This window comes from Peromyscus maniculatus, chromosome 14 (genome assembly GCF_049852395.1).
Source record: "Peromyscus maniculatus bairdii isolate BWxNUB_F1_BW_parent chromosome 14, HU_Pman_BW_mat_3.1, whole genome shotgun sequence".
Classification (NCBI taxonomy): Eukaryota; Metazoa; Chordata; class Mammalia; order Rodentia; family Cricetidae; genus Peromyscus; species Peromyscus maniculatus.
This window is the reverse complement of record NC_134865.1, coordinates 14,869,514-14,889,833: the sequence shown is the minus strand read 5'-3', so window position 1 is coordinate 14,889,833 and position 20,320 is coordinate 14,869,514. Positions and strand designations below refer to the sequence as shown.

Below are 20,320 nucleotides of genomic sequence, written 5' to 3'. Positions count from 1 at the left end.
AGCACTGCATAAATTACTAATGAAATATAATGATAAAGTAAAATGTACTCAAGATGAAAAAAAATTATTAGTTATGAAGGATGAAGGCTTTTGGAAGTCTGGAACAATCTGAAGCGTAGTAATCAATTTTTACAAAATACTAAGCAGAGTCATTACATTAAGTGCTAGATCTAAGAATATCTGACCTACCGTGCAGGACCAGAGGGCTCATCTCTCGCTGAGCTTAGGACAGTTTTAATTATAAGTTCCTAAAATAAGAAGAAACAGAAGAAATGACTATGATTTCATGTAGTAATTCAACAAATATTTACTAGTTGGCCATTCAGGGCCAGATAGTGCTCTGGACATTAGAAATAGAGTGGGTAAGTAAACAGCTTGTTTTTATATTTGCTTTCAATAAAAATCCAGCATTATTCTAAAAAATAGCTAACAAATCACGAAATTTCTAAATAAAATATCTTTAAAAATAACTTTTTTTTTTTTCACGATTAGGAGGGTAATAAGGATTCTCTATACAACAGAGCTGACACTTAGGAGGCATGAATACCTTTAAAGTTTTTTTTAGACATATTATTTGAGAGGCAGGTCCAGATGGCTTCATTGGTAAATTCTACCAAACACTTCTAAAAGTAAGATTGATTTTTATCAAACTCTTTTTAAAAAAAAAAAAACGACTGAAGAAATAAGAACATCTTCATACTCATTTTATGAGGCCAGAATTACCTAGATACCCAAATCCATAAGGATACTTTCTTTTTTAAAAAGTCCTCAAAAAATTACTAGTATTCAATAAATAAACTGAACAGTACATTACAAAGATTGTATATGATTAAATAGAATCTATTCCTGGAAAGAAAGGGTGGTTCATTTATTGGACGTATTAATATTGTTAGAATAGCCATGTCACCCAAAGCAATTCCATTTATAGTTACATATCTAAAGAAATCAGTATGATAAAAAGAAAACAGTACACGAGGGATCATGACATGCTTGTACTCTCGGAAGCCAGAAGGCAGACATGAAAGGACTACAATGTCCAGGCCAGTCTTGGCTACACAGTGAAATCTTGTCTGAAAACACAAAACAAAACAAAATAAAAAGTTATCTTTTGATAGTATTCCTGGTGCTAGAAGCCTGTGATACCTGTACTTGGGAGGCAGGGCATGAGGATCTCTACTAGTTCAAGCAATCCTAGGCTACAGAGTTGAATTTTAGGCCTGTCTAGGATACATGGTGAGACCTTGTCTCAAAACAGTTAAAAATATGCTATAATGAAACCTATATTCTTTTTACTAACTAAAAACATTTTTAAAGGCTTTAGAAGAAATTCAAACCAAACTTTCAGAGAAAGCAACTTGGAAAAATAAAGCATCAGCATGATCCCCAGAGCTGCAGTGTCTTCTCCTCAGCTCTTCGGATGCTAAAGGCCAGTTTAAGTTAAACATGGAACATGGTGCAGTTACTGTCACAGCACGCGTTATTAACAGGAGTGCTAAGCCCTTGAGAATTTGGAGTACAGAGGCATCAGTCAGAGACAATGACTTAATCACAGAATTATGCACTATGGCTCACACTGCTGGGGTCAGAACCTTACAGAACTTTCCATGCCAGCCCCCTCTACCTTGGTCTAAGAGGTATTGAGTCCATAGGACTAAATACATGATCAAATCCTATTTCCTCTTTAAACAGAGACTGACTTCTGCAGAGGCTCCAAACAACTTCTTACTAGTTTTCTAACCTGAAACTTTGAGAAGTGCATACATCACAAGTGTTATTTGTCATGCCTGCTCCTGGTGACTGTCCAAGCCCTTTAATGCTTCAGGTACAGGAGATACTCCATGTTTCATACAAAGTTCCACACAGTAGGAAAGTTCTATCACTTTGATATAATGTATCAAGAAATAGAAAGTGGAAGTCAAACATTCAGCTTTAGTTTGGCATCTCAATCTTAGAAGCCGTACAGTAGCAGCCTAGGTCTTGGGTCCGGGAGTAGGTAAAACCCCCTTGGCTCCTAAGGGGCAGACAAGTGAGCAGGCTCGGTAACGAGGAAAGGTTTCCAAGCTTTTAAACCTGAAAAGGCTTTGCTCCTGGCAGTTTTATGGCTGGAGTATTAACATTCTTTAGTAACTAGATTTCAAAAGGAAAGGGGAGAAATCAGATTACATCATAAATGCTAAATAAACACGAGTGGCTTATTTCTTACCTTCACATCTGTAAACTGAGAAACAGCAATCTCAGGGATGTTGGGATGGAGAGCAGGCAGTTCACAGTATAAGTTGGGAAAGCAAACTAAGGACCCCAGAAGAACTTGTGCTTCCACTCGTGGTGCCTGTGTATCGGATTTAAACACTCTATAAAATGCTAGTTAATTGTGTTCTTCAACTACTGCTCAAGATTTTGTTCTATAATTACATTACACAGGACAGTGAGAGCATGAAAAGAGGGAATGTCAATGATTTAGGTTTTCATCTAGAATTTCTAAAGAGAGTATGATTATTCTTAGTAAATATAATGGACAAATAGCAAAACTTTCTTGAAAAGCAACCAATGAACAGAAATCATTTGCAGCTAATGAATTTTAAATAGGAGTAAAAGCTGGTAACCAATAAACATTTAACATAATTAAAGGGAAAATGAATATTTTATTTACTTATTTATTTATAGAGACAGGGTTCTGCTACATAGCCTAAGCTGGCCCTAAACTCACTTTGCAGCCTAGGGTGGTCTTGAACTTATTTCAGTCTCCCAAGTGCAGAGCTTATAGATATGTGCAACCATGCCTGACTAAATTACTTTAAATGTAGTTCACACTTCATTATTTCAAATAAGCTGATGACTCAATGTCACTACTTTAGGATAATAAAAAGATTAAAATGTTAATTCTGTCTCCAAGAAATGGCTACCAGGATAGATGGTTTTTATCTTTTTATGAATATGAAAAACACCACTGTCCTTAATCTTTACTAACATAATTTATGTCAACATAAATCTTACAGAAGAAAGTACTTCATGTTGCCTTTCATTTTATTAAGTCATTTCTTAAATATCAATACTGAACATTTCCTCTTCTGCCCTCTTACATGCCCAGTAAACAGGGACCAAGGCATTATTTACTTACCAATTGGCTTATAGGTTTAAGAATACTTAATAAAAATGTGAAACACCAGTATATTAGCAACACAATACTTCCATTCACATAAATTAAGACTCAATATCTAAAAAAGACTTGCAGCTTAGTATGATTTCAGCCTACATGACTTTCCAACAGAACAGAACAGCTCGTTTTTACTAGACCCATTAAGAGTATACCTAAAATCCCTACCCTAAGGAGGCCGAGCAGGTCGACTGCAAGCTGAAGGCCTGTCTGTACTACCAGCACGACCTTGTGTCAAACAAGACAACAAAACAAAAGATAAAACACTTCATGTCCAGATTAAAAAACAACCCAGACGGACAGGTATGAAAGGGCATAGTAAACTGACATCTACCATCCTGGTTTAAAACTATCCTATACAAATAGAACTAGTTTTTAAAAAACTCAATATTCAGTTGAAGGGATGAGTTGAGGTTTTTTGCTAAGTTGGGTAAGGTAACTGGTAATGTCTGGATATGAAGCTATAACAGGAACAAGTGATTATGTAATAGTTAAGACAAAATTCAATCACTTGTAATTTGCTTAAGGAAGGAAGGAAAAATTAACAATGAGAGATGATATGGATGGAATCTAAAAGAGAATCCAAAGAGCCAAGACTTGGAATTGGGATTTTTAACAACACCCAGAGGGAGACTGCCCCAACCTTACAGGGCACATGTGAGTGTCTAGCTTGTTTACTACAATGATTTGGTTTCTACGTAGCCTTCCTCAGTAATGGGCATCATGCAAATTAGCATAGAAAGGGACTATTATTTGCATTACCCAAAGGATGCTATACATAACCAATATCTAGATGTAGGGGAGGAAAGTGAGTCACATAAAAGACATCAGGGTTTTAATTCTACAGAACTTTGACAAAAGTTGCAGAAAATATGGTTAGTCATCTGGAGTAACCGGTCCACTGATGAGGAAAAGTTTTCACAGTAAATTAATCAGAAGTGACAGTTTCTCCTTCTGAGTTCTATCAACTTTGGCCAGTCTAAGAGGCTGATTATCTGGGTACCATGGTAATACTAGAATGAAGTTGTAGCTTGTGCCTCATATTTGGTTTGTCTTCCATGTAATCTACTTCAGAGTAATGTATTTATTTAATATTCTCGAGACACAGGCTTAATTACCTCTTTCCATATTTTAAAGTATTTCTTTAAGCCAGTATAGTACCATAACCTGGTTCACAGCACTTAAAACCTAAGATGTATCCATAATGACTTCATTCATCATCTATAATCTCATCATAATGTAGGTTCTGATTCAGTACTTCAGCATTGCTAATGAGCAACCAAATCATAGTAAATGCTGCTGTTCAGAGCACGCTTTGGGTGATACAGAACACTTCCCTGTTCCTCTGTAGACTAGCCTCTGCATATATGAACAAGGAAGAAAAAGTTTATAAAGCCACCAAAGGGCTAAGCATAATGTTGAGCATATAGTAGGTACTTAACACTGTCAGTGAGTAAGCACTATCCTGGGCCAGGCCCTGGAGATACCAAAATGCAAGATACTATGACTGTTCTCCAGGAACTGTAGAAAAACAAACTTGGCTAGAATACAGTCTTTTCTTTCTCATTTGCACATTTCCTCCACATGATCAACTGTATCCAGGTTCAGTGCTTTAAGAACACCTCTAAAATATCTCTCTTGACTTCTTGACTTATGTATACAATTATTCTATTGACCTCTCATCAGTATCCAATACACACCTTATGTACTGCCCCAAACAGTATTTTTATCATTCACTGTTGGGCTTTCAAAACAGAAATAATCTGTTAAATGGCTGTGCATGCTTTAAAATGAAATACAAGTACTTTTCTCTTCCATATATCCTAAACTTTTATCTAACAGGACATTAGAAAGTGATCTTTCTAAAATACACACTTGATCATGTTAACAACTTGTTTCCTTAAGTCATTACTCCATTTTCCTTAGACAAAATCTAACCCTTTTTAGCACTAGGTCCACAGTTACTACCTCCCTGGCTAGCTCATTTCTGCTACTTATATATTCCTTACCCTGGTTTCTGTGCAATTATCTCACAGCTTCTTAACGTGTAAAGGTTACTCCAAGGACATTTCTGGGCTATCCCATAAATGTTTGTTTTTTATCCCATTAAGATTTTAATTGTCAAAAGTTCTAGATGAATAACATGATGATTTCATGCACACACACAGTAATGATTATTCTCCACTCTTATCTTTTACAATAACTCACAATCCTTTCTTCATGTCCTTCCCTGTTTCCATAGACTTCCCAACTGTAAATCTTTTTTTCCCTATTGGATGTAAACCATTTTTACAGCTCTTGGGGGTAATTCACCAACTAATTTTATTGATTTCTTAACACATCAGAATTTCTTTCTTTTTAATGTGGGAGAAGCAATCAATTCCAATTAAATGGTAAACTTTCCTGGACATGAATTTGTTATATTTTATCAGCAATAGTGTTCTCTTTGTTGCTTTGTGAGCTGAGTCTTGATAAATAGAGTTTATTACCCTAAAAGAACTAGAAATAAAGACTTACATTAAGAAAAGCTGAAGAAGCCACTCTCCCAGCTGCTATAATAAAATCCATAATGAGCATTGTGGCACCAGGCAAACCAAGTGAAAAAAACTGAGGTGAGCAGTGCTTGATGATTGTATTGACAATGTCCTTAGAAGAAGAAAAGAGGAAAGAAAGATGACCACATATGTAATCTTGGGTATCAACTAATCGATATCATTAAAAACAGGTAAAATGTGAAATAAAAAAACATACTGGCTGACTACCTGGAAAAACCAATTTTAATTCTTCCAATTAATACATGCTTAATATCTTCTGTTAGGAAAGTGAACTTAAAACACACTTGATCAACTGACATAAATGACAAAACTGTTTTAACACCACATGAAAGAGCAGGGAGGGCTCTTTGCTTCACAGCAAATGCTAGCCCTCCATTTCCTAACGCTGAATTACAGAGCAGCTTCTCCAGCCACCGAGCTGCTTCTGTGATCATTCACACTCCGATCTACCCTGAACCTACATGAGCTGCTATGTGGCAACTGGAGAGACCTTATTTGAAAAAAAAACAAAAACAAATTTGAAGTCCTTGGATAATAGACATCTGGCTTCAGAAACCTAAAGGTAGGTGTTTTTAAGTGAATATTCTTTTTTTTAAAGATTTATTTATTATGTAAATAGTGTTCTGTCTGCACATATCCCTGCAGGCCAGAAGAGGGCACCAGATCTCATTACAGGTGGTTGTGAGCCACCATGTGGTTGCTGGGAATTGAAATCAGGACCTTTAGGAAGAGCAAACAGTGCTCTTAACCTCTGAGCCATCTCTCCAGCCCTTAAGTGAACATTCTTAACATGGCATTATGATTCTGGAATTTACCAGGAAAGATGCAGTACATTTGGTTGTATTATTAATGTGACTTTTTAGGAAAGGTTTTTACTAGCCTGTATTAATTATATATAATAATGTTTCACTGTGATATTTTCATATAGGTACATAATACATTTTGATCATACTTACCCCATAACCCTTTCTTGTCATTGACCTCCCTACTCCCAACTGATTCCCTTCTTCTCCCAACCAGTCTTCCTTCTACTGAACGTGACTGACCTTAAACCTATTTTGTAGTAGTAAGAATGTAATAGTATATGAGATATGTTTCTAAGGGTCAGGACGCTACAATTATTTTCAAATTGATGAATAAAATTTTCTCATTTGCTCAGAAAGAAATTAACTATCAGCTTTGAATATTAGTGTTCTCCAACTGACATTTAGCCAAATTACAGTAATCTTCCACACTTTAAGTTTTCCAACTAAGATCAACACCCCTGAAATACGTGTCCTAGAATCCTATTTATGATTATTCAATGATCATAAATGATACAGCTGCCAAGGCAATGTAATTATCATTATGTCAATGTATTGAGTGATAAGAAAATATGAGGTAAATTTTAGAGTAGAATAAACCTTATGATTGCTGTATGAAAAGGTGAGCAAATTCATATTCCTCAAATGTCAATTAAGAATCAATTATAAAATACATAAAAACAGACACATTGGAATATTAAGAAAAAAAACAACCTAAACAAAGGATTACTTAATCTCTTCAAAAAGTAAGTTGGTTAGCATGTGAAAGCTGAAAGAACACTGAAATCAGTCCCTTACATACTGTGATAACTTGTTTTCAACTACTTTTCAAGAATAAATAAGGTCATAAAGTGGGAGTGAATTATATATAGTCACTATGTGTGAAGGACAGTTTTAATTCTTAAAAAGCCAGAGTTACACAGAACTGAAAACCAATGTCTTTGCTTCCTTTCCTAATGCTATGATAAAACACTTTGACCTAAACAACTCAAAGAGAAATGGTTTGTTTAACTCAGATCTCTAGGTTATATAGTCTGTCACTGCAGGAAAGTCACAGTGACAAGAACTCGAAGCAGCTAGTCACATTATGTGCACAGACAAAATGGAGCAATGAAGGTGTTCATCTAGTCCTCAGCTTGCTCCATCTTCTACAGTCCAGGACCCTCTGCACAGGAAATGGTACCCACTCACAGTAGGCAAGTCTTCCCACCTCAATTAATGTAATCAAGACAATCTCTCACAGAAATGCTCAGAGGCCCATCTCCTAGGTGAATCTAATTTCTGTCAAGTTGACAACTGTCACAACTGATAAAACAACATTTAAAAAGGTACACATATTTACCTGATCAATATGAAGCAATCCACAATGCATTATATTGTAGAAATGTGTTAAAAAATCTCTGTTTGGAGATACATCTTGTCTTCTTTTCATTGTATTACAAATAAGTTTATATGCATGTAATTTACCTTGTTTATACTTATCAGTCAACATGGTTGCCTAAAATTAAGAAATCAGTTTTAATACTAAAAACCAATATTGTTTATAACTACTTAAACAATCGAATATAATGAGCAGTATCTGTTTTCATATATTTCTTTGTTGGTCCAATTTTGTTAATGAACCAGAAGTCAGGACTAGGGAAACTACTGTCACTGAAATGATTCAGTGTACATGTGAATAATCACAGACTGTTTCACTTGAAAGCAGTCCAAGCATCAACTAACACTTAAGAGAAATAAATCTCTAAAACTATAGTTGGTGCTTTACTTTTTATTTAAATATAATGAAGACAGGCTCTTCTAGAGTTGTGGGTATAGCTCAGTGCTATAGCACTTGTCTAGTATGTGCAAGGCTGTGGATTAGATCCCTGAATAAAAATAAGTAAATGTATTTAAAACATTTAAGACATACTTTTCTACACTTACTTTTGCTTTATTAAATAAATAAATAAATAAATAAATAAATAAATAAATAAATAAATACATAAGTAATGTGATTCTGCTATGCCTAACTCTCCTCTCTATGCAAAATTTCTTAAAGATACTGGCTAAAAAGTAAGTGTTCTTGAAGACCAAACATCTGTTAAAATTTCTATCAAATGCTCAAGACTAATTTATTAAAGAAAATATATTAATGTTTTATATATTAAGCTTACCTTAAAAAGCCAAGGTGTAAGAATTCTTAGTGGAGGAATCAAAACAGGTGGAGAAGGTGAAGTTAGGTTATCTGCTGAAATGCCAAGGTTATCTCTGATCTATAATTTTCAAATGAAAGGTAACACACATGTATTACACTACTTCCTCTTTTTGCTGTTTCACCTTAAACAGAAGTCAAATCCAGTCTCTACCATAACAACCTATTTCATACGGCTAATTATGGCCAAGTGACTTCACCATGCTGAGCATTCACTGAATTCAAAGCAAGATCAAGGTTGTAATTATGTTCTCAAACGCCTCTTCTTTTTGGGGGGGAGGGGTGCTTGTTTCTTGAGACAGGATAGACAAGGCTGGCCTAGAACCTGCTATGTATCCCAGCATGGCTTCTACCTCATGATCCCGTCACAGTCTTACAAGTGCCAGAATTACAGGTGTGCACCACACACCTGACCTTCTTCTACTTATTAATACTTTATTTTTCTTCCCTTTTCCTCTTATAGTCTTTATTTTTTCTCACCTTGGCTAGATTTTGCCAAAGTTCACAGAGGTAATCAAAAACTTGGGCATGTATTTCAGGATCCATAATAGCATTGACATCTCCCAAAATGCCCAGCATTCTTCGCCACATGACAGTAGCAACATCAGCATGCCACCCAGTGAGCGTACCTCCTGCCATCACGCTACAGCATTCAGATGGAAACTCACTGATTTCTACAGAAAAAATAACATAATTGTGTCAGTACCCAAAGAGCCAACCTAAGTGAAGAATCTTAAATATCTACAAATAAAAAAGGAAGTAAATATAAGTCATTTTTTTCCTGATAATGTCAAAACCTAACCAATTCATAATTCTCTATGTTGGTAATAATTGCTTGTTAATAGGGTTGTTATTGAGATTTGCTGAAGAAAAAAATATGCAACTACCACTTCTTGTGCAGCTATCAAAAATTATTATCCTGTATGTGTGTGATGTGTGTGAGAGAGCATGTGTATGTAGAGCTGGTTCTCTCCTTACACTGTGGGTTCTGGGGACTGAAGGCAGCTGGCGGGGCTTGTACTACAAGAGCTTTTACCCACTGGGCCATCTTGCCGGCCTGTGATAGAAAAATGTAGCCGGGCGGTGGTGGCGCACGCCTTTAATCCCAGCACTCGGGAGGCAGAGGCAGGCGAATCTCTGTGAGTTCGAGGCCAGCCTGGACTACCAAGTGAGTTCCAAGAAAGGCGCAAAGCTACACAGAGAAACCCTGTCTCGAAAAACCAAAAAAAAAAAAAAAAAAAAAAGAAAAATGTATGTGGGACATAAATATCAATTTTATAAGCACACACTCTCCCTTTTATTTAATACCTAGTTTAGACTATATCATCAAGCAGAAAATCTTAGGCTAAAAGTAATTCCTGTAGGAAGTCTTTATAAGCCAAATTCTATGTAGCTAGAGTGTCCAAACAGTAGCACTGAAAGAGATATCACAACATAACAAAGATTCTTGTACTAAAATTTGAACATAATAATAGTTAGCATAATTATGCTTTTGTTGTTGTTGGTTTTGTTTTCCAAGACAGGGTTTCTCTGTGTAGCCCTGGCTGTCCTGGAACTAGTTCGTAGACCAGGCTGGCCTTGAATTCAGAGATCTGCCTGCCTCTGCCTCATTCCACCACTGCCTGGCATAATTATCCTTTTTAATACTGACAAGGTGATAAGCAATAAATATAGGTAACTTTGATTGTAGTCTCACTTCTGCCACTAACTATGTTAAACAAATTATTTTAATGACTTAAGGTTATACTTCCTCATTTATAAAATAGATGGTTTTGCTACAGATTTTTCCAGCTTAAAAAAACCTACTATTCAATGCTTACAACTGTATAGGAAATTGTAAGAAAGTATAAATGGCGACTCATGTCTGTAATCCAAATCTTAGCAAACTGAGGCAGAAGGATCTTCACCAATTCAAGTCCAGCCTGCACTTTGTTCAAGTGAATGCAAGGCTAGCTTAGGCTACACAGTGAAATCTTGCAGTTAATAACTAAACAAAAGTAAACAAAAATGCTGATATCCTTGCAACTAAAGAACTTAAGAAACTAAACATTTTGTAGACCATAAGAATCTTAATCTAAGCCGGACGGTGGTGGTGCACACCTTTAATCCCAGCACTCGGGAGGCAGAGGCAGGTGGATCTCTGTGAGTTTGAGGCCAGCCTGGTCTCCAAAGCGAGTTCCAGGAAAGGCGCAAAGCTACACAGAGAAACCCTGTCTCAAAAAATCGAAAAACCAAAAAAAAAAAAAAAAAAAAAAAAAGAAAAAAAAAAAAAAGAATCTTAATCTAAAATAGGTTCTTTTTTGGTTTTTCAAAACAAGCTTTTTCTGTGTAGCCCTGGCTGTCCTGGAACTCACTCTGTAGACCAGACTGGCCTAAAACTCAAGAGATCCAACTGCCTCTGCCTCCTGAGTGCTGGGACTAAAGGTTATGTGCCACCACCGTCCAGCTTAAATAAGATCTTTCATGTTTGATAATATTCCAAATATATTGATAATTTATAGTCAGTCCATTTTTACAAGACATGTATCTTATATTTGTAAAGCTTAAATTTTGTCTTTGCATGTAAATTATACAATAACTAATAATATTTAAAAGGTATTAGACAGTTAATCTTCAGAATAAAAAGTAGGCTTTCAGTATAAAGCCAGTAAATCAAAAGAAAGCTACTGAGTTCTAACCACATAGAGTTGTAATACTCTTCCTATTCTACAGCATCTTCATATATACACATGTGTGTATACATATTGATATGAATCAATTCATTTGTCTCTAACTTAACTTCCTCAGAGTAAAACTACAAAATATTCAATAATTAAAGGGGCAAGAAACAATAAACAGTATTTGTTTAAAATAAAAGCTGTGTGGTGTAGCTACAAATGACATTAATGGGCTAACTGAGGAAATGTACTATCGCTAAAGAATGGAAATTGATGTTAAATATTGTGAATGAAGCTAATGCATTAGGCTATACAGGAAGCACACATATTGTGGGGACAGATCTACTTAAGTTTATAGGTGTAAAATATTTACAAATTTACATTATATGTGGAAAAACATATAAATAGGCAAAATGGTAGCAGCCTGGTAAAATTTACATGAATGATTTGTGGATTTTTAAAAACTAGTCATATTAGCTGTTTTGTAATTTACAACTTTTCTTCCAAATGGTGGGCAAACAGTGTACAAACATGTTAAAGATCACGCCAATCCACCAAGCAGAGACTTAGTAGTTCTAGAACCGCACATTAAGGAATGAGCCTTTACTTTAGGGGATGCACGGACCTCCCTGGGAAGGAGAAATAGAACAGACTTTTCAGGTGGGGACTGGAGTGGGAGGGATCAGGCATAAGGGAGTGGGTGGGTAGAGGGAGACTGAAACTGGGGGGCACTGGGGGACAGTGTAGAAACCTTGTGCAGTGGAAACCTCCTGGAATTTATGAAGGTAAACCTAGTGAGGACTCCTAGTAATGGAGGCTATGCAGTTTGAACTGGCCATCTTTTGTAGCCAGGCAAGGCTTCCAGTGGTGGGACTGGGTTGTAGTTGGATGAGTTGTTGGCTAAGGGGGTCCTGTGGAGATCCCTAAACAACCCAGACTGATGCTAGGACAGAAGGTCATTCTCTGAAAACTGACAGCAGGGCCCCATTGGAGAGGACAACATCCACATAGCTCACAGAATGTAGAGAGGTTGAGCTGGTCCTGCATCTTGGAGCCTTTGCCCCTACGTTCTAATCTCTTTGGTGCAAGAAGGTATTATGCAGGCTACAAAAAGAGAAACCCGGACACCAACCCAGCCCCAAACCCTCCACCTACAATCTGCCCTGCTTGCAAGATGTGCTGGGGCAATGGTAGTGCAGTATTTGTAGGAGTGGCCAACCAATGTTTGGTTTAATTTGAGGCCCACACCATGAGAGGGAGCCCATGTCCTATAATGCTTAGATGGCCAGGAACAGAAGACTGGATAGCCCAGAGACAGACAGACAGACAGACAAACAAACAAACAAACAAACAATAAATAAACTGAAATAATTCCTAATGGATAGTCCAGAGACCAAACAATTGGCAAATAATAAATGAATGAATGAAAACACTGAAATAATTCCTAATGATAGTCTGCTATACTCATAGACTGGAGCCTTGTCTAGCCATTATCAGAGAAGCTTCCTCCTGCAGCAGATTGAGAGCAAGTGCAGAGACACACAACCAGACTTTGTATGGAGAGACTCTAAATTGGAGGTTTACATCAGATCCCTCCCTTCAGAGATCCGGGAACCCTGTGAGAAGAGGGAGAGGAAAGACTGTGGAGTCAGAGGGTGTCCTGTGTCCTGTGGAGGACACCAGGAGAACATGGCCCAGCAAACCAACTAGACAGTGCTCACAGGGTTCACAGAGACTGAAGCAGCAAGCACAGGGCCTGCATGGGTCTGCACCAGGTCCTCTGTGCATACGTTATGGCTGTTAGCTTTGGTGGTTTTGTGGAACCCCTAACAGTAGGAGCGGGTGTGTGTCTGACTCTTTTGCCTGCTCTTGGGACTCTTTTCCTCCTGTTGGGCTGCCTTGTCCAGCCTCTACATGAGTTTTTGTCTTGTATTATTGTATCTTGTTTTGTCCTGTTTGGCTGTCATCTCTTTTCTGAAGAGGAAACGTAGGGGTAGTGGATCTAGGGGAGAAGTAAAGTGGGGGGAGGGAGCCTGGGAGGAAGAGAGAGAGGGAAATTGTGGTCAAAATGTATCGTATGAGAGAAGAATCTATTTTCAATTAAAAGAAAAGAATACCAACAATACACACACACACACACACACACACACAAAACAAATAAAATAATATAATTTTAGGAATACATATAGAAAAAAATAGAATGAGCCCTTTAAAGTAGTCCAGGAGTTAAATAGCTTTCATTTCTTCCTTGGTAAGGTTAAATGTGCTATGAATAATAAAAATGAACTTTTAATAGGACTTATAAATATTTGATCAGATATGTCCTTGGCTAATTTTCAGAATACGTTCCAAGTGTTTATCTGACTTTAAAAAAAAAAAGATTTATTATTATATATACAGTATTCTGTTTGCATGTATATCTGCATGCCAGAAGAGGGTGCCAGACCTTATTACAGATGTTTGTGAGCCACCATGTGGTTGCTGGGATTGAACTCAGGACTTCTGGAAGAGCAGTCAGTGCTCTTAACCACTGAGCCACCTCTCCATCCCCTACCTGACGCTTTTTATACTATGCAGGATTTCAGTTAAATGCACTGAAAAAAAAATAGGTGAAATTACTAATTTGACAAATTGTTTTACTAAAAGCCTGGCTGACAAAAGATAGTGCTGCTACTTCCTCCTGTGAGTGAGCAAGATACTCAAGTACAGTATTCAGAAACCTGAACCATGGTGAGCACAACTATAATCCCAGCACTTAGGGAGCTGAGACAGGAGCAGTAGGAGTTCAGAGACCAACCTGGGCTACAGTGCAACCCCCTGTCTCAAAGTCAAAATTTTAAAACTGGGAGCCAGGTATGGTGACATGCTTTGAATCCCAGCAATTGTGAGGCAGAGACAGCAGACCTCTGTGAGTTCCAGGCCAGGGCAGCCAGGGATACATAGTGAGGCCCCGTCTCAAAAAAAGAAAGAGGAGAAAGTGGGGAAGGAGAGAGAGAGGGGTGGGGACAGGAGAGGATAAATACCATATCAATAAATGACACACCACCACAAAGTGCAATCACCATCACTAATTATAAGGCTGTAACACCTATGATAAAACGTTAAAACAATCAGAGCTATTTTAATAACAGCCCCTTTGAAGGGCAAGAAAAACAACAGAAGACTCAGAAAAGTCAAAGACGTGAACTAAGTATAAATAAGCACTGCTAAGGTGACCTAAGTTCTCCTGACACTAGTACTCTGTAAGAACAGAAATTCTTGCAAACATTGCCTAGGTCATCTGGCGTCTGCAGAACAGAGTGGTGGAGCTTCTCATCGAGCTGCAGATCCTTCTGTTCCATGTGATCTATATTTAGTGTAGATGGGGAAGGTGTCTGTGACCTGGATCCCAGAGCGGAATGGGCTGGGGAAGCACTTTCTGACCCTGTAAAAATAAAATTCGATAAAATTACCGTGAAGAATATATTCAGTATCCTAACTAAGACATAATATTTCAAACACCAATAGGACATAACTTTAAAATATCAAAAGATAAACCAAGTTATATACTATGCAAAGATGTCAACAAAAATCACAATACTGTCTACGGCTGGACTAACACAGGTTCAGGAATGGGTATGCCAGGTAACGGGAACCATCAGTGACAGTGACAACCTCTATTTTCATTCTTGGCCCAGCTATACAAACTCTGGTGCCACTGCTATTTATTCTCTTTTTCTCATTTGAATTTGGGACAAGTCCACAGTGACAGGGCTGTTCTTCTATATAATAATACTGATCAATGCTAGCTTGGTTTATAGTAGTTCCCAGCCTCCAGTGTCCCCTCATCTCTACTCTTTCCCACCAATCCGTTCTCATGTAACAGTGAAAACACAGGAAAATGCAATCTGATTATGTCGTCATTTAAGATCCTCCAGAGACACCACGTATGCCTCTGACCCCAGCCCCGAGGTGTTAGGAGGACCAGGACTGCAGTGCTGTCATCCTCAGCTACAGGTTCAGGAGGAGGCCAGCCTGGGCTTAATGACAGTCTGTCTTTAAAACACACACAAACACGGCCAGCAAGATGGCTCAGTCAGTCAAAGACACTTGCTTTTAACAAGTCTGACCACCTGAAATCCCCTATGTGGTAGAGGGAGACAACTTACTCTGGGAAATCACCCTCTACCTTATATGTATGAAGCTCACACATGCATGTATACCTTTACAACATAAACAAATACATGTGAAAGAATTACACCCCTCCCCACAAAAACTGCCATACAGAACCACCAAACAACCGAACAAAAATCTTGCAAATCAATAGATATGGTGGCACATGCCTGTCATCCTGGCACTTGGATGGCTAAGGCAGGATGACCATGAACTTAAGGTCAACCTGAGCTACAACCTGAGACCCTGTCTCAAAAACAAACAAACAAACAAACAAACATCCTCCAAATCTTCTCATTTCTCTTGCAAACCCTCCAATTAATTTCCTAGTGTTCAGGCATCCTTGTAATGCTCTTATTACTCTACAATCTGCCTATAGTTTTTGTATTCTAGCCAAATGAACTCTATTTATTAAAATCATCATAGTCTAGACCTTTTCCATGTTTTCTTTTCTTTGCACAGAATCCTGATTAAATTCTTGACTTAGACATTGTTTCCTACTGATGCCTACTCCTGACCTTACCAAGTGTAACTCCCTGATATATATATTTCACATTATACCACTATCATACTGACTTTAACATGCCTGTTCAGCTTGAAATATCCCCCAGCAGAATACAAACTCCTTAAACACAGGCTTGTTACTTGTCACATATCACTGATTGCTGGTGTCTACCACAGTGCATGACACACAGCAAGTGACCTTGCTAGTTTAAGCACTGTGCAGCCTAAGTGCCAGACAGGATAGCCAATGGGAGCTACAGAACAGAGTACACTGGTACTAAACAGGAGCTACATACATAGTTCATTTTCTCATCTTCAATTTCTTTCTAGCTCAGAAATATCAAGGTTCTAGACCCAGTAACTGTAATTGGGGTTAGAGGACAACTTGCAGGAGCTGCCTCTCTTCTTCCACTATGTAAATCTCTGGGACCAACTCAGGCTGTTAGGAGTGGCGGCAAGAGCCTTTTCCCAATGAGTCATCTTGATATCCTAAATTCATTCTTAAGACCTAAAATTTTAAAATCAGTTTATACTGAGATGAACTACCAGAGGATCAATATTACCTTTAATTTTATAACAAGATTCTATAATGGCTCATGTAAAGGTTTTTCACTGTTAAAAGAGTTTTTTAAAGCAAAATAAACCCAACATTTTTCTACTGATACTCATATCCCCAATATGCATAGAGCTTATAATAATTATATGTATTAAACTTCATATCTTTTAATCTTTCCCTCTAGATTTCTTGTAGTATCTGAAAACTTCTGTATTAAACAGGAGGGAATATTCCAGGAGAAGTAAAATCCCTCTGATAAAACACAGTTACCAGTGTGATAATGCATGCAAACTTGACCATCAGAAAATATTATGTTGCAAAGTTTTGTATATTGAGTATATGAAGTTATACTCACTCCTGAATTTTATGTTTGTGAATAAAAAAACAGCTGTTTTTAAACACCCCTGCACTACTGATAATGTCAGACATTAAGATTAGTATTACTAATAAAACCTCCCAAAAGGGTAACAGAATCGGTCATTCAATGCAGCACATAAGTTGCATGCATATTACAAATTCTTAGAAGTTTAGCTACAAAAAAAGACCACATAAACAAACATAAAACCAATTTTTCATACTTAAGTTTTAATTTTTAGATTTTTTTGTTTGAACTATTTATTTATTCACTTACTTTTGCGTGTGTATATACCTGTGTGTGTGGGTGCACTCATCCACATAGGTACATGTGGGAGCATAGAGAGGCCTGATTGTTGATATTAGGATGTCATCATTTTCTATTGCTATCCAACTTTTGAGACAGCACCTATCATTCAACCTGAACCTTATTTTTTGGAGTAGACTGGCTGGCCAGCAAGCTCCTGGAACCCCCTGTCTGAGCACCCCCAAAGCTGGGGCAGAAAGAATGCATTGCTATGTCCGGCTTTTTCAAGGGTTCTGGCATCCAAACTCAGATCCACGTGCTTGCTTGGCTAGTACTTTACCCACTGAATCATCTCCCTAGCTCTTGGAGCTTCAGTTTTGATGAATACAGAGACATAAGAAAAAAGAGTGGTGACATTTTCTTTCACATTGTAATAACCTTTGAAACATAGTTTTACTAATGTTTTAGGTAAAGTAGAATTAAAATCAAACTTGCATGGGGAAGTATTTCTGTTTTTAAAGAGATCAGGATGCTTAGAATCATCAGCGACTACCTCATGATTATTAACTGGAATGGCTAAGCACTGAGTGGGGTGCATCAGAGTACAGCTGGAAGAGAATAAGTTTAGATCACACAGTAGAACCTTCAAGATCATTTTAATCTCTACACTAACCCTGCAGTAACATTTATATTAAAAAAAATAAGGACTCCACTTGTTATACTAAAGTTGAGTTTGGTCACATTTAAAAAGTATCTGAACCGGGCGGCGGTGGCACACACCTTTAATCCCAGCACTTGGGAGGCAGTGCCAGGTGGATCTCTCTGAGTTCAAGGCCAGCCTGGTCTACAGAATGAGATCTAGGGCAGGCACCAAAACTACACAGAGAAACCCTGTCTCGAAAAACCAAAAAATAAAAAATATATAGTGAAGTACTTTTTTCCTCTTCTAGATTGTTTATTTAATAACCTCTTCTAGTCTGGTGCATATACATCGGGTCCACTAATGCTTACATATATGTACTTCATGTCAAGAAACTACTTTGGGTTTTTATTTTGTTTTGTTTTCTCCTCTGTTAAAATAAAATAAAAATTAAATGAAAACAATACAAACAAACAAAAAACTCCATTGAAATAGCAGTAGGTCATACAAGCTGTAGAAACTTAACCATTCTTTGGAAGTTTATGCCAAGATTAAGTAACATTCCCATGAGTTACTTTACCAGTAACTGTTGCAACTTCAGCAGAGAAGGCTTGCTGATTAAGGCTGCTTGTTTCTGAATCTAAATGAAGTGTTGTTAGGCTAGCCACTTCCTGCTCCTCGGTGCTCTGAAGATGGCCAGAACCTGAATCCACATCCGCAGAGGACGGGATCCCTATGTCAGTCCCGAAGCCAAAGTCTGCAGGAAGAAGAAATGCTAGTACTGTGGCAACACAATACTCAAATAGTCCAGTCCCCCAGTCTACTCCTTGCAGTATTCTGGCAAGTGTAAGCAGCAGTAAAACTTTGAGGCTCTCAACCAGAAACATTTTAGGATTCTAACACCTTACTATTAACAATGATTATTTTAAAATGACATGCTTATGTAGTTTCTGATAGCTGGTAATACACTTACTACTCTTTAAGTATTTTATAAATCTCTCTCCTCTCTCTCTCTCTCTCTCTCTCTCTCTCTCTCTCTCTCTCTCTCTCTCTCTCTCTCTCTCTCTCTCTCTCTCACGCGCATACACCCACCACCACCACCACCACCACCACCTGTTTGAGCTCAGTATGCAATCAAGCTATTACAGATGAAATCATACACTACTCCAATGTACCTCCTAGCTCTTCACAAACTTGATTCCCAAAGTTTTTACTTTATTCTCTGAATGCTACATGTAGAGAGAATTTCAGCAGCATAATGATGTAGTGACATATGGTACCAGATAATAATTGCTGATATTTAACATAGAGGAATATTCAAGGAAGGGTCTCGGTAGGACAGAACTGGACAACAGACATCAAATATGAGTGCATTAAATAACAGCATCTCGTAGCCATGCTGGCCCTTTATTTTAATATTAACACTGTTCTAAATCATTTTTCTTTTCACATCTTCTGTCTTTAATATGTAATTTATCTTATGATGGACAGTGGTTTGGGTTTTTCAAAATGCCCCCTGCCCCCTTTTTTGTAAAATAAAATGGTCTCAACCTAAGATGATTCCCTCAACCTTACTTCAGAACTTGTGAAATCAACATACAGGGTAACAACAGAGAGCAAAGTAAAAGCTGTGCAATCCACAATCAACAAACGACTGACAGAAAACAGAGACTCGAACAGTAAAAGATACTTGCTGTCAAATTTCCGTCCATCACACTGGAACGCACTGAAAGAATCTGAATGACTATCCGAGCTCATAAGATCACTGCTCCCTGCACTGGCAGGAGATGTCCACTCTGAGGGTACACCTGGGTCATCAACAGGACGCATCTGATTCTGTTTGTTTAGAATATCAGGGAGATCTTTCGGAATTTCAAGGCTGCCTGGACTACTTCCCCTTCTTGTCATAGTCTAAAACAAGAAACATTTTACAATTAAAATATTTTTTAAAATTTTAATTAAGCATCCGAAACCTTTAGTTTTTCAAAATAATAACTAGTGTGAATGCTGATATTTAAGACCTCAGTTGGACAAGAGAAACATACTTATTGAACATTCTAAATAGCATGTAATGACGTGTACCTGATGCCCAAGCTATTGTAGTTCTACTTAAAGCAAAGAGCCAACTATCAGGTGAGATGGTGCTGAGTCTAAGGCTTTACAGAGAAGAAAAATCAAGTTCACAGTTGAACAAAGAAGCAGAGTACGAAAAATATGATTCTAAAGAATTCTCACTCACTCAAAGAAAAAATTCAAATAAAAGGAAAGGTAACAGTCATGGACAAATTAAAACCCAAGTGGAATATGACAGTTTTTAAAAGCAATTCTGTAACTGAGAACTAGAGATACATTAGCTGTTATTTTCATTCTGGTATTTAACATTTAAGATAAATGGTAAATTTTAACATCGACTCTAGAGTTATCTGAATTGTTTAAGCAATATTTACACTATCAAAACTACAGAACCGGGCTAAGTGACTCCTGTTGTTCTTTCCCACTGACAG

General features: G+C 37.5%; 1 protein-coding gene across 12 annotated transcripts in view; it reads right to left on the bottom strand.

Annotated features, from left to right (window-relative positions):
* Window positions 1-20,320, bottom strand: part of Ralgapa1 (Ral GTPase activating protein catalytic subunit alpha 1) — a 216,549-nt gene that overhangs the window by 89,314 nt on the left and 106,915 nt on the right. For all 12 annotated transcript variants that reach the window (XR_013044288.1, XR_013044287.1, XR_013044289.1 and 9 more), the window contains 9 exons: window positions 19,511-19,727; window positions 18,397-18,573; window positions 14,635-14,787; window positions 9,187-9,380; window positions 8,669-8,767; window positions 7,855-8,010; window positions 5,672-5,800; window positions 2,204-2,329; window positions 190-248 (listed from right to left, as the gene is read on the bottom strand). Coding sequence is in view for 8 of the 12 variants with exons in the window: in XM_076550636.1 (XP_076406751.1) it covers window positions 190-248; window positions 2,204-2,329; window positions 5,672-5,800; window positions 7,855-8,010; window positions 8,669-8,767; window positions 9,187-9,380; window positions 14,635-14,787; window positions 18,397-18,573; window positions 19,511-19,727 (1,310 nt within the window). In the remaining 4 variants the exon portion in view is untranslated. The remainder of the gene's footprint in view (window positions 1-189; window positions 249-2,203; window positions 2,330-5,671; window positions 5,801-7,854; window positions 8,011-8,668; window positions 8,768-9,186; window positions 9,381-14,634; window positions 14,788-18,396; window positions 18,574-19,510; window positions 19,728-20,320) is intronic.